Below are 14,651 nucleotides of genomic sequence, written 5' to 3'. Positions count from 1 at the left end.
TGCAGGACCTGTGGGCTTTGCTGCAGGACCTGTGGGCTTTGCTGCAGTGTGCTGAGATACTGTGCTGGGCAATGGTTCAAGCCTTGCTTGTCTCAAGTGGAGATTGAGGCTGCCACAGACTTGACAGAAGGTGCAGCACTCTGCCCAAGTCCTACTGACTTCAAATACTCCTTTTTTTTCCTCAGTGCAGGTACTCTTCGATGCCAGAAGAATACTTTGCCTGAGATCTTAAAGTATTTCTGAATATTCAGTACAGATTGAGTTTCTTAAAACCTGCTTTTATTTCTGGACTGTTTCTAACTTTCTCTTGAGTAAGCAAATAATCATTGCTTCCTCTCCAGCTTTGCCTGCTTCCTGCATTGGAAAGGTCTGTCCTCCTCAATTAGAGTTAGCATTTACTGTGTTATGTATTTGTTGGGTTTTTAATGAGCTGTGGTTCTTAGTTTAGATGTTAGCAGCATCCTGAGTGTGGGTGAAACCTTCCTATTGAAAAACGTGTATTGGTCTAATTTCTGCAGATATTAGTATTCTTAGTTAAAATTTATAAGATTGTGAATATATATTGAATCTAGCTCCCTCTGCAGTGGGGTTTAGCACTGATAAATGCAAATCCTTATCAGCAGCAAACAGTGAAGCAGACTTGGCATTTTCCCCTGGGAGCAGCAGCTTCCTCTGCTCTGGGCTCAGCTTCCTTATCTGTGCTCTCCTGAGTGGTGACTGCAGTGACCTTTGGGGTTGGTTCCATAAGATAAACACAATAAGCTTGGGAGGGCCAGAAGGGAAAGAACCTGTTCTAGGTGCCAATGTCCAGAAACACTGGTGAACAGGTTCCTTCTTAGTTGTGCAGGGTAAAGATCTGTTGATGTTTGATTCATACCAACATCACTAATGAATCACTGATGATCTGTCAAAGGTGCTGTGATCCAGGATACCTCCCCTATAAACCTGGGACAGCTGGGGATGGATGCTGTAGGTGGGCTGTAAGGTGGTAACACACACCTTGGAGCTTCCCAATGTGGGGGAAGTCCTTGGAAGTGGAGACTGGCTGGATTCCACCACAGTCCCTGGTTAAAGGGTGCTTGTACAGTGTGGGTGAGCAGCATGGTGGAGAGGAGGGGTGCAGCAAGAGTGCTGGCCTGATCCTGGCTGATGAGCTCTGTGATCTGCTTATCTTGGGTAGAACTGGGCAGAAAAGTTGAGAGAAAATGAGGAATGTGAAGACCAGAAACTTCTACTATTTCTTTTTCTTGGAATACAAGTTTTGTGATGGGTTTTTCCAGAAAAGATTCTTTTGTATACTGTACCTATCTTTCTTCTGTAAAGACAGAAACTTCCCAGTGCTGGTTTTCAGTGCAGACTGGAGCCTGTTGACTGGTTTAGGAAGGGAAGAACTGTTGCTGTCTTGATTCAAAGGCTTGTATGTACTAACAGCTGCTGAGATTGCCAAAGTCACTGGTTGTGTGTGCTTTTGTCCCCATGAAGACAGCACTCACGAGAGAGCAGGCAGCAACCTGAGGTACTTTGAGAAGCTGCTGGAGAAGGAAAGAGAGGAGAAGGAGAGAGAAAAGCCAATAAACAAGACCAGGACAACGACAGAAGCTGTGGTGCAGAGTGGAGCCTATGAGAGGCCTCTTGACTACCTGCCAGAGCGGGACATCTACGAGGCCCTTTGCAGAGGGGAAGGAGTGAAAATGGTAAAAGACAAGAATTTCCTGACTCTGCTGCCTTGGCATAAGGGTGGTCAAGCTTGGTGTGGGACATGTTAAGTTTTTCCTTCTGTAAAGCTGTTTTTAGAAGAAGTTAAATGTAGTTCTGCCCAGGCTGAGGTTTGTACCTTCTCCACCTTTAGCTCTTAATCCTAGACACACAAACAGCTCTCAGCTGTACCTCTTAAAGGTTGTTGAAAATTGATTCTCCTCAGTCTGTCTACTCAGCCCATTTAAAGCCAGCTGTACGGATATCCGAGGAAGCTTTTTCCTTTGAGAGCCACTTATAATTTGCTTATGGAATCACATTATTCCTTCCCTTTTGCAACTTAAAGACATGTCCTGTGGTGACTATTTTGACCAACGAGTCTTCAGTACCTCTCAACAAACACGGCTTTAATTCTTAGTGCAGGGAAAAGAATCAATTTATTCTGTCTGCATAATCTTAATTATAAAAACCAGGCTATTTTTACAGCTGGTTGCTTGTGTAGTTCTTTGCTTAATCTGTAACCTATTATGATTTAATTCCCCTAAAGGTTAGTGTTTCAGATGTTGCTCAGTGGCACCTTGAGTGGAATACCTTGTTTTTCATTAGCAGTAAATTGCAGAATCACTTTTGCTTACCCCTCTATCTGCTGGCCAGCTGATGGCTTTTACAGTGTTTGTGGAATGAAGCTTCATTTTCTTTTCTTGTCTTACCTGTTTTCAGTTCATGAAGTGTTTGAGCAAACAATGCTTTGTTTGGCATTTTGTTTCAGACACCTCGAAGACAAAAAAGGCTGTTTTGTAGGTACCACGATGGAAACAGAAACCCCCACCTGCTCATAGCTCCCTTTAAGGAGGAGGATGAATGGGACAGTCCTCATATTGTACGATACTATGATGTCATGTCTGATGAAGAAATCGAGAAAATTAAACAACTAGCTAAGCCAAGGGTAAGTTTCCCTTTTTCCATTTCACTAATGACTGCTAATTCCCTGCTTTAATCTCCGTTAGCAAAGACTAGGCAAAGGATTTGAAAGATTTGGTTTCATACCACAGATGATACACTGCAGCTGTGAGCCTAAGGGGAACCATTTGGAAACTGCCTGGTGATGTAGGACCATAAAGCCCAGGCTCCCGAAGGTATTTATGCATTGTTGCACTTAATTATGCAAAGCTCTCTGTAAATGGCTTAGAAAGCTTTTAAGCAATTAACCTGAAAAGACCTGAAAAGGGAGATGGTGAGTGACTTCCAGCGATAGCAGTCAGTGTGCAGTATGCCTGAAGTCTGCCTCTTGAAATGGAGCCAGACTTAAATGACATCTTAAAAGCCCAAATCTCAACAGAAGTAGGAAGGAAAAATAGGGATTTTTTTTTTTTTTAAATTGTGCTAGGAAAATATCTAGAGTTTTGTGTTTGGTTTTTTTGTTGTTGTTGTTTTGGTTTTTTTTTGTTTGGTTTGGTTTTTTGTTTGTGATGGTTTTGGTTTTTTGTTTGTTTGTTTGTTTTTTTGCTTAGGGGGTCCTGGAATCCTCTGCTTCTGTTTTAAGCCATAGGTGTTACCTGTTAGGCATGGTGTGAGTTCTGGTGACCCTGCACACAATAAAAAAGCAGCTACCTAGTGCAAAGGTAGTAATTCTCTCACTGATTTTTCTGGAGGTGGAATTTCCTCCCTGTCACCTGTCTGGCAAGAGGAGTTTGGCAGTGTGACAGTAGTAATAGATGCTATACCTGATCTTTTCTGTCAGGTCTCAGAAGCAGTAAAACTGAACACCTCATGGGTTATAGATGAGGGGTTCATTTTAGCCCTCTTTGAGCTACTGCTCTGAAATATGGCACTAAAATTCCAGTGGAGAATTACCCTTCTGTATGTATTTCTAAATGCAAGCATAAATAGTTAGAAACAGATTGAGAAACTGAGGCTTCCCAAGAACATGAATAATTTGGGATGTTTGTGAAGCTGGACTTGTATGACTACCAGCCAGCTATGGGAGTGTTGGCAGAACACTCCTGTCCCAGGGAGGACTCTCACCTCCATAAATGGAGACTTTTTCCTATTACATCATAGTATAAAACTTCAAGAGCTTCAGATAAAATGGAAGCATTCACATAGAGCATGTCACTTAATCTATTTTATCAAATAAAGAGCTTTCTAAAGGCAGCTTTTTTTTTTGTTTTCCCTTTTTATTCAAAGTTTTATGGAAAGTCTTAAGTCTTGCTCACAGAGTTCTGCTTATACTACTAATGTCAGAGGAATTTTTCATTTAATCTATGTAGTGTAGGACTGGGATCAGTCCCTATAAGAGTAGGTAAATATTATGGTCTTAAGATTCAGATGAAACTGTTTAATTTTGAGGTTTTTTTTTTTTTTATCTGTCTATATCTCAGCTGCAGGAATAGCTTTAAATTCTGTAGTACTACTGAAAGAAGGGAAAATGCAAGTCCTGTGATGAGATGACCCTTAATAAATACAGCTTAATTTTAGCCAGGAGATTTTAGTTAGTAATTATGGATGCTTTCAGACACAAGTCTGAAGTGGTATTTTAGTTTTAGGCTTAGAAAGATGAGCACTTTTCTTTATTCTAAAATACATTTGTAAGAAATTTCTACTTTTGAGTCCAAGCACTTCAACATTATCTGCAGTTTACACTTGCCAATATTTTTTGTAGAGAAACAACATCTGTATGTGATTGGGAGTAGCTGTAGTCAAGTGGGTTTGCATGCTTGCCTTGCAAAATGCAATCACTCCTCTTCCAAAGGATAGTTCCAGCTTTTCAGGCAATCCATCAGAGCTGGCTGGGGAGGGTCAAGGGAATTCTTAACTCTGTTGATGCAGATAGCATTGGGACAGGTCTGCCATCAAAGTAGGAGAACCTTATTCCCAGAATTTGGAATGTTACCTGCAACCCAGGCATGTCTGAACAGGCAAAACCATGACCTGGAGCTGGGGATCTGAATGTCTCTGAACTTGGTGCCTCAGGGTTCCAGCAGTGCACAATTTCAGAAGGAAAAGCCAAGGGAGTGCCTGCTAAACTAAAACTAAACACAGACTCCCAGAGGAAAATTAGATGAGGCTTCTGGCCAATGTTGTGTGTTATGATGATTCTTCAAAGCCCAGCAAATGCCTGGTATAAGGCTGATTTCTCCACCCTGAGAGAGGAAGCCTCACATTTATCAGCTGATTACACCAACTGAGATGTAGATTGTATGTCTTAAGTGAAGAAACCTGTCTATCAGAGCAGATAGGAAATAATATCAATGTTAGTTCTGATTTATTTAGATCAAATGCTAGGTGCAGGAATCAAGCAAGCATATACAAGCTTGAAAATGGCAGCAGAATGAAAAGGTTGGGAAGCAAAAATTATATCTCCAAAGCTGTGCTTCAGTGTACAAGTGAAGAACAGCACTCAGTCAGCCTGGCTCGTCTGTTATGATTTATGCAGGAGAAATCTGGAACAAAATAGCAGTGAGTCAGAATTACAGCAACAGCTGTGCCAAGAACTCTTGTATAGGGACAAGACAGCTGACATGGATTGTAAAGCTGGCTGGAGACTTATTGGAGGGAAAAATGAGGGAAATAATGACTGCATGCTCCAGAGAAGATGGCTTTTCAAATAAAAAGGCTTTCTATGACCTGTAATTAAGTGGAAGGAAGGAGGCATGATTTAGAGTGTTTGTGGTTTGCAGGAGTTTAAATTTAAATGTGGTCTGAGCTTACAGTCAAAGAAAGGAGTGTCCCAGTTCTTGTTCTCAGCTGCAAGTATGAAACCAAAGTGACCTGGTTTGTTGTTAGCAGTCATCTGTCACTGACACCACAGCAAACCTCATCAGTTTTGCCAAGTTCCAGATTTCTCCTACAAATCTGGTGATATGGCCTAAACGTGGTGATAAACTCACTGCTTAAAGCTTACAGGTGAGCTGTGCTTTTTACAGTTATCTTCATCATGTAATAATGCATCTCAAACTGTCTCTGAACTAGATGTTCCAGGTATCTTCCAGCTGGAAAATCTGAGCACGGGAATGTTGGGAGTTGCCCTCAGGAGTTTTCTGCCACTGTGGATTTGCCTTCCCCATAATTTGTAACTCATTCTGTGAAAGTTTTCACTTGTTATTTTTCATTTGAGAATGAGGTAGGGTTATTTTAGTCCACATCAGGAGCAGGCTGATTAAATTTCTGGAGTATCCAATGATTTTTCTCTATGCCAGGAACTTGGGCTTCGTATGTTCTTAGCTTTCGTTGTTGTTCCCTCTGGCTAATATTGACTCCAGCTGTTTAAAAAAGCGCCTTCAAAACGTGTTCAGCAAGGAACTCATGGATTCAATGAATATCATGGCTTGTGCACTCAAGTCAGACTATTTTCCCAGGATCAAATGCAGGTGCTGGGTTGTACTTGTGTTTCTGCATGTACTGTTTGAGCATGAAATCAGAACAAACTCTAGGTTGGAGCTCTAACTTTCATCCAGTGATATGTAATTGAAATTGGACAAGTCAGGTTTTGATTTTTGGTTAAGATGAGATTAAAAAAAAAAATTTCTATCCTGTAGTTGATGTGTTTCTTCCCCCTTGGGATTTTTTTTGACACAGCTGGCACGAGCCACAGTACGTGATCCCAAAACCGGTGTCCTTACAGTGGCTAGCTACAGGGTGTCAAAGAGGTAAGAGAGAAGAGTTGAGCTTTAAGGTTTTTGTGCTTAACAGCTGCTGTCTGCTTCCTACCTACAGCTGAAAACTTGAACTGCTTTGCATGTAACCAAAGCTTCCCCAACAAATGCATGGAAAATGGCTCTTTCAGCCATCTAACCGAGGGCAGAAGAATCCTTCTGCCTTAGGAAGCGTCTTCTTGTGGTTGGTGTTCCAAAATAACGTGTTTCTATCCTTCCCTTGTGCCAGCTCATGGTTAGAGGAAGATGATGATCCTGTTGTGGCCAAGGTGAACCAACGAATGCAGCAGATCACAGGGCTGACAGTGAAAACAGCTGAGCTCTTGCAGGTCAGTGCACTGGCTTCATCCTGGTGGAATTAGCTGGTGGTCTGGTGCAGGTGGATGTTTGCCCTGAGTGTGCTTGGCAGAGAAGGGTGGAGATATCAAAGAAATGGAATATGACTTTGTGCAGGAATCTGTGATTTACCAGTTTGTTTTGAGAAAAATGCCTGCTGCTTATTTTCAAGTCTGCAAAAGCTGAACCTCCTTCCTATTTGAACCTTTCAAAGACCCCAATACTTTTCATAGTCCTGCTGTAGTCTCATGAATTCTGACCACTGGCTGTTGGGGAGAAGGAGAGTAGCAGTGGTACAGCACTGCCAGAGTAGCTGTACCTGCCCTGTTTGCTGCTTCTCTTCCTCCATACTCCTTGAGTTCCTGATTAAAGTACTTTATTACAGAATATCCACAGAAACCAAGTAATTGTGTAAGGATCTGGGAGACATGTTCAGTGCAGCCTCAGAGTAGCTAAATCACACGTTATGTGGTGGTCAGGTAAAGTAAGCAAAGGGGTGCTTTTAAGCTACTTAGAGCCTTCTGTGGTCCTGGAGGGGCATGTGGATGTAACAAATCACACAAATCTAATTCTGTCTCCTAAGCTGGACACAGAGAATTGATCACATTCAGCTGCCTTCTCTTCAGAGGAGAGAGGCAAGAGTGTGGTAAAGTTATTGCTGCTAATTCACATGAAACAGGCTGTTTTAGTGATAAGTAGAAACCCTTGAACTATGAAAGGAAAAAGCACTTAAGTCGTTTCTCATCTGTGTACCTCCCTCCTGGCACTCTAAAAAGAAATGAAGTGTGCTATAGATAACAATCTTACCACAGAGTGCTGTTTCTCAGAGCGTGTTTTGGGTTTCTGAGAGCAAATGCTGTTCAGCAGCAGCAGCCACTTGCAGTTCAGTGGATGTTTGTGCTTCCTTCCATGCTGTAGGTTGCCAACTACGGAATGGGAGGGCAGTACGAGCCACACTTTGACTTTTCTAGGGTAAGATCACACTTGCAATTATTTCTTGGAGGGGGGGGAGCGGTTTGGTTTGAGAGAACACTGTGAAACTGTTTTTTGTTACAGCAGTTAATGTGCAGGCCTGTTGCATGGATGGACTGTGACTTTTGGAAAGCCTTTGCACTGATGCTGACAGTTCAAGAGAATAATGAACAGATCTTCCTGCATATCTCTGTGACCTTGATTCCTTGCACAGTATAGACAGTAAAAGAGTCACGTAGCACTCAAATGTGCTCTTTCCATTGCTTCATTTGTTAACTGGGCTCTGCAAGCCCTGAGTTGTGAGTTTGCCTTGTTCCATTAGGCTTTTGAGTTCAACAAGGTTGTCCAAATCCTGTTTTGCTGGGTGTTTTAAAGCATTTTGCAGGAGGTGGCCAAGGAGGAGAGATCTTCCACCTTCTCTCCAAAAAAACCATTATGGAAAAATTCATGGGTCGTACAGCCTTTCTGGCAGAAGCCTTATTGTGGCTGCAGCTCTGGCCTCTCAAGAGGGTATTATGATGCCAGTTTTTAGCATTTGGACAGTGTCCTGTTCAGACTGGACACTTGGAAGTTTCTTCAGCAAGGGTGATTAACATTGGAATGGGCTGCCAGGGAGGTGGTGGGGTCACTGTCCCTGGAGGTGTTTAAGGAAAGGCTGGAATGGCACTGAGTGCCCCGGTCTGGTTGACAAGTTGCTGTTTGGTCACAGGTGGGACTCGAAGATCTGGGAGGTCTTTTCCAGCCTCACTGCAGTGGGGTTTCCTGGGTCGGTGTTGAGGAGGACAGTGCTGCAGGGAGCAGGGCAATGTGCCGGTGGTGGGTGCTGGATCCACACCAGGCACTAGAGGGCTCTGCCTGGCAGAGAACAGCTCTGGTTTGCTCCAGGCTGGCAGAAAAGAGCAGATTCTTAATAATTATCCTGAGCCACTTCATGAACCTGCTAATCACACTGAAGAGCTGTGGTGTCTGGTAGTTTCAAATGTAAAACCCATCTGATGTCTTGCTTTCTGTGGTACTTCAGTGGAATCTGGTTTAGTTCAGACTGTCTGGGTGGTTTTACCTGGTAGAAGGCATTGCTGCAGCCAGAGCACACAACCCAACAGCTGAGTGCAGAATTGAAGCCACCCAACTTAGCACTGCTTAAAAAATAAAAAAATCCTGAGTTTCAACACCATGGAAGCTCATACTTGTTAGCTTTGGCCCGCTGAGACAATTTTCCTGTTAGCTTTGACTGCTTCGTTTCCTGAGTCGAGCAAATGCTCTCAAATTCTCTTCAAAGCCTTTGAACTCAAGGGACCTCAGGCATCAAACTGGCCAGTGTGGGCTTTGCTGTTGGAAGAGGCAGCTGGGGCAGAGCTCCACTTGGAACATGCCCTTGGCTGCAGGGTCAGCCGGGGCCGGGCGGTCGCAGAGGTTGCTGCAGTTCTGGGCTGGTCCTGCAGGCTCTCTGTGCATCACAGATTTGCTGTGCTGCAGTGGAGGTGCTGTGGTGTCTCCCCAGCTCCTGCTCAGCCTTGCAGCTTTTTGTTCCCTCTCAGTTCTCAAATAGGGGCACTTCGATAGTCGCATATTGAAACTTGGAGATTTTATTAATTGTTCAAGTTAGAGTTTTTTGTTGTTTTTTTTTTTCGCTCTTGAAGTTCAGAAATTCATGGGTTTCGCATCAGTGGCAGTAACCAGGGAATCCCCTCTATCTCAGTGCTCCAGTGTTGGCTCTTTTGGGTTGAATTTGCACATGCAGTCATGGGGATTTTGTGAACCCATTTCAGGAAAGGCCTCTTATTTCTTAAAATGTATTTCAAGTAGATTGAACTATAACACCTTACAGACAGTGGCTGTGGTTTTCCTTACTGTTTGTCTTTTTAAATACTGATTTATTCTTTAAATGTTAAATATTGTTTTTGTGTGTAAGAATGCACTTGAAGATCTCCTGACTGAAATGACTTCCTGACTATTAGCAATGTAAATAAACTTTTCATTTCATTTGTTTGAAGGTAAGAGAGACACTGGTATTCTGGATTTTCTTTCTGCTTCTAAACTGACACCAGTGAGATCTCCTACTTTGACAAATGAAACTCAATTTTTCTTACAGATTAAAGACAATTTGATCTTTTTGATGTGGTTTTTAGTTGTAGACAGGCAACCACCTGAAAGAAGTTCATTATTGCTACTCTACAGTTTTGTCTGCTGGCAAAAAAATGCATTTTCTCTTCTCATGACAATATTTCTTTGAGTTGCTGTGTCTATGAGAATCTACTGTGTTATCTGGAGCCCAGTGAAGATTAGGTGTTTTTGTATTCACCTCAGCTGTTGACTTTGGATGAGTGCCCAGGACAGCAATGGCCTGTTGTTAACCTTCCTTGGATAACACGTGTGCCACAGGCACTGCTTCTCCTCTGCCCTCAGAATGGCTTTGGTGCAGCTCCTCCGTGCATGCAGCTTGGGATGGCTTCCCTGTCGCCCCAAATGAACTGTCCCCTTTCTCTGCCAGCTCTTTAAACTGGGCCTGAGGGTCTCTGCAGAGCTCCCTGTGGCTCTGGTGGGAGCCTGTGTGGAACTGGGGTTAAAGTTGTTGTCTGTTGCAGCGCCCCTTTGACAGCACACTCAAATCGGAAGGAAATAGGCTAGCGACGTTTCTTAACTATGTAAGTACCTCTGTCTGTCTGTCTGCTGTCTGAGAGCTTGAAATTTGCAGTTTGTTCTCATTTAATTTTATAGAAAGATGAGCCAGATGCTTTCAAGCGGTTAGGGACTGGAAATCGTGTGGCCACTTTTTTAAACTATGTAAGTATGATTGATGATCCTTCGTGCATTGAGCATAACCTGAGCAGCATCTTGTTTACAGCTTGTGCAGTTGGTTATCTGTAGAGAAACCCCTGGCATCTGGAAGTAGGGATTTCATTATTCTTGCAGCATCAGGTGCTGTCCCATCTGAACTGATAGAATTCTGGTGGTATTTAACCTCAGAGCAGAAAATTTGAATTCAGGACCCGTCTTGCCCTTTTTGGCAACTCTGCTATGGAATCTTTTACTTACTTTGATTCCATGTGGGGAGAGGAGAATTTGGCTGATTTTCCAAAGGCCAATGTAGGGGGTACTCATGTGGTGTGATGTTGGAGAACTTGACTATCAGCCACGTAATGAGACAGTCATGTTCTGCCACCACTGTTGGACAGCACCTGATGATGTGGTGTGTCAGCCTCCTCCTCAGCTGTGTGCCAAAGCCAGAGGTGCTCTGGCATAGCTGCTGCTTCAACAAATGCAGGAGGCAGAGCTGATAAACTTGGTGCAACTGGGTTGCAAGTGCAGAATTGGAAGATCCATTAGTTGCATGCATTATACAGCCCACAGACCATGTACACTGGAATCCCAAACATCACTGCCACCACGGCCTCAGGCTTTCACAGCAGTCCCCTGACAATATTTTATCTATAAACATATACTCACTATATCATTGGGATCACCTAATCATCTGTGTTTAACTTCTGAGTGATACAACTTTAAAATTCTGTGATGAAAAACGTGTGGCTGAGCTGGTATTTTGAGTGTGAAATACTGCTCAAAACAGAAATACTTTTAATTTGATTTGTGAGGGGGAGGAAATAATCTCTGCAACGAAAATTGGAGTAAGATAGGTAGCTGTGAAATAGTCTGCTGCAAAGAGGTTTTCATTTTAAAGTTAACTCAACCTATATTTTGTTTGCTTCTCAGAATTTTGGACAAGCCTTGATTTATTTAGAGGGAATTATACACCCTTTATTCTCTGACAGCTGTACATGGTCAAAGGCACTTTGCCCTTGTTTCTCCCATGTAGAACACATCACACATGTGCCAACAGCCTTACTAAAAAGAGTGGTTGTGTTCCTAAGACACAGGTATTAACTTGCAAAGTTGCATGCACAGGCTTTCTAGTTGGAAGGGGCAAACACCTGGTACCTGTGGCATCTTGTGCCATTTTATTGTAGGTGCCAAGCAGGAGGACACCAGAGTGGTAATAACATCTGCTTTAAACAGAAATCCAAGTTGCAACAGAGAATATGGGGGCTTGGGGAGTGCATTAATAGTAGTTTCAAAGTTTAGTGGGAGCTGGATCCAACTCATTTGTTCCCTTTAATCAGAATGTGACCCAAAACTTACTGAAATCAGTGGAAAGATTTTCTGGTTTTAATGGGAGTGTCCCTAGGAATTTCAGTGGGGTTTGGGTCAAATCTAGAATTTATAATGAATCCATTGCTACTGGTGGATTCAATAGGGTTAAATTCATGCCAGTGTAGAAGGGAAAGCATAAATGCTTTTCTTTAGAGTCCCATAGCTGTAGGTGTTAGAGCTTGAGCTGCATAAAGCTCTTGTAGTGGTGTAACATTGCTGGTGAACAGCATAGAAATGGTGCAGAAAGTGAGGTTTTCTAATAGTTTGTATAGTTTTTGAAGTGGTTGACCAAGATGCATAAACTAAATCATGAAAATTAGTTCCAAAGGCATGGTTTCAATTTATGAGGAAACATGTGGTTTAACAGACACTGTTTTCCTAATTGGATCATAAACTGGAATGAAATTCTTGAAACACTTACTCTGTAGTCCTTTCTCATGTTCTAGAGCATTAGCTCATTAACACTGCAGGTACCCAACTACTAGTGGATAGTTGAAGTAAACACTATATAATCTAGACATAAATAACCTGGACAAAAGCCTTCAGCTGAAATAAAATTCTTCAGCAACAGATACTGCTACTTCTGCAGTTGGTGCTGTTTGAAGCACATCCTTTCTCTTCAGTGCCCCTTGTAGAGGTGCAAGTGGAAATCTCAGGCCTTGGGGCACTTTAGCTTGTGGGACTGCAGAGATATAAAACCTTTAAATGGACAGTTTGTGGGCTTTGTTTTCTCAGATGAGCGACGTAGAAGCTGGAGGAGCTACGGTTTTCCCAGATTTTGGGGCAGCAATATGGCCCAAGAAGGTAAAGCCTGTTTGTGTTTTGGTTGATTCCTTCTCTCTCTAGTTACTGTCTCTGCCTCAGCACAGTCCATGTAAAAACTGATGTGACAAAATGCTCTGCATCTTGCAGGCTAAAAAGCATCTCCCTTTTTTGTAATGTACAAAGTGAACAGTTTCTCTGTACAGCTGCTTTTAGCAAAATAAACATGTGTTCAGGTAGAACTCCTCTGTACTCTGAACGTGGCTGAGTCAGAGTAGTGCTGAAGGTTCTCCATGAGCTGTCAGTGGTGACCTGTTCAAGTGCTTCCCAAGAGCCTGTAGCTGAATTCAGAGGCATCCCCTCCCCTTGGTGTGACCTGTACAGTTACACTGGCCCTGACTAATCCACATCTGATTTCACTTTTCAGGGAACAGCAGTGTTCTGGTACAATCTCTTCAGAAGTGGTGAGGGGGATTACAGAACAAGGCATGCAGCTTGTCCAGTACTAGTAGGGTGTAAATGGGGTAAGTAATTCTCCTTTAGAAACAAAACCTGAAGGAAGGCTCATGTATATGCAATTTGGGGATATACTGACCACTTATAACAGCATTTGATAACCTGGGTGTTGCCATTTTAACTACCAGAATCATTTGGCCATAATGAAATTTCCTACAATCAGTCCTCGTGAAGCATTAAGCAGCTTCATTGTTCAGCTGTAGCTTTTCTAGTGAGTTTGTTTTGCTGCCAGTGACAGCACAAAGTGTAAGAATGTCACTGGTTTTTGTGGTGCATCGGCATCAGGATAACTTGAATTATTGTTTGGCCAGAATCAGGTCTGTTCTTACAAAACTTTGTGTATAGTTTTAACTGCAAAAGGATGAGAGCTCCTTGTAATGTAAATGGGAATGTCTAGGAGTTCTTGCTTACTGCTGAAGCTTCTCAAGCTTCATGTCATCCCTTCCCACACCTGCCTTCCCCAGCCTCCAAGGTGTTCCCCTGGGGTGCCAGAGCACACTGGCCTGTCAGTGATCCCAGAGCCAGACCACACTGCTCTGCTGCTCTTGGCTCCACAGCTGTGCAATTGGGAAGATCCTTTCTTCCCCAGCCCTTTGCATCTTTGTATGTGTTTCCCCTGGGGTGAGTAGAGAACTCTAAGCATGGATCCTCAGACTGAGAGATGGGATTTTTACTTGGTGTAACCAGCTGGGTTGTGGTGACACTCACACTGTGTACATGGTGGTAACTAACTCCAATTCCTTGTCTCCACAGTTTCAAATAAATGGTTTCATGAAAGAGGAAATGAATTCTTAAGACCTTGTGGGAGAACAGAGGTTGACTGAACCCCAGCCTGCTGCGGACCTTTGTTTCTGTTTCCTTTTCTACTGTTGTTTGTTCCAATTCATTTCTAAGAAATGATCCATCTTTTTCTCCAAGAGTCCTGTCACTTTACACAAAAAGGACAACGAATTATCTAACACCTGTGAAAGAAAGCAAATGGTATTGTACACATCCTTGTGTTTTGGGTGCTGTTACTTCCACGTCCCCCTGCCTTCCCCCCTCCAGTCTTCCTCTGTAGTAGTGGTGCAAACAGTGGTGTGGGCAATTCAGTGTTTGGGTGCTTGGTCTTGTGCCTTTTGTACCTCAGAAGATTTAGATGTTAAATATTTCTTTGAACCAAAGTTGTTGTTTGTTTTTTTTTAAAAAAAGTTTTGTGTACATGTTGATTTTGTTGTATTTCTATGGATCACAAGTTTTGAAACAAAAATAAATGTTCTTTCCAGAAGTGATTCTCTATTTGGTGTCCTTAATAGGTGCATCAGTGCTTGGTTTTGGGGAACAGTGGACCTTTCCTCTTTCCTTTCCTTTCTTTCCAGGAATGAGACTCTTGTCTTGTAGATAAGCTGTGTGTGAATAGTTACAGTAGGTAGCTGTAGGAATTGCAGTGTTTTTTCCTGAAAGCTGTAATGACCTGGCACAGCACAGCTCAAGAACTGCTCTCTAATCTCCCCGGGCGCTCCTTTGCTCGCCATGAATTTTGTGGTTGCTGGCTGCCTGTCCAGAATAGTTCATTGTTGACCTCCA

General features: G+C 42.8%; 1 protein-coding gene across 4 annotated transcripts in view; it reads left to right on the top strand.

Annotated features, from left to right (window-relative positions):
• Positions 1-14,356, top strand: part of P4HA2 (prolyl 4-hydroxylase subunit alpha 2) — a 27,462-nt gene extending 13,106 nt beyond the window's left edge. The window contains exons 8-17 of one of the 4 annotated variants that reach the window (XM_027643351.1): positions 1,483-1,694; positions 2,465-2,641; positions 6,274-6,344; positions 6,580-6,679; positions 7,605-7,658; positions 10,244-10,303; positions 10,377-10,442; positions 12,543-12,611; positions 12,997-13,093; positions 13,839-14,356. In XM_027643351.1, coding sequence (XP_027499152.1) covers positions 1,483-1,694; positions 2,465-2,641; positions 6,274-6,344; positions 6,580-6,679; positions 7,605-7,658; positions 10,244-10,303; positions 10,377-10,442; positions 12,543-12,611; positions 12,997-13,093; positions 13,839-13,909 — 977 coding nt within the window. In that variant the 3' untranslated portion in view covers positions 13,910-14,356. Of the gene's footprint in view, positions 1-1,482; positions 1,695-2,464; positions 2,642-6,273; positions 6,345-6,579; positions 6,680-7,604; positions 7,659-7,745; positions 7,902-10,243; positions 10,304-10,376; positions 10,443-12,542; positions 12,612-12,996; positions 13,094-13,838 lie in introns of those variants that run through there. The other 3 variants (XM_027643352.1, XM_027643353.1, XM_027643354.1) reach the window with 3 other exon arrangements.
• Positions 14,357-14,651: the final 295 nt, after the last annotated feature.

Source organism: Corapipo altera, unplaced genomic scaffold (assembly GCF_003945725.1).
Source record: "Corapipo altera isolate COAL_440 unplaced genomic scaffold, ASM394572v1 75, whole genome shotgun sequence".
Lineage (NCBI taxonomy): Eukaryota > Metazoa > Chordata > Aves > Passeriformes > Pipridae > Corapipo > Corapipo altera.
This window is presented reverse-complemented; position numbering and strand designations above follow the sequence as displayed.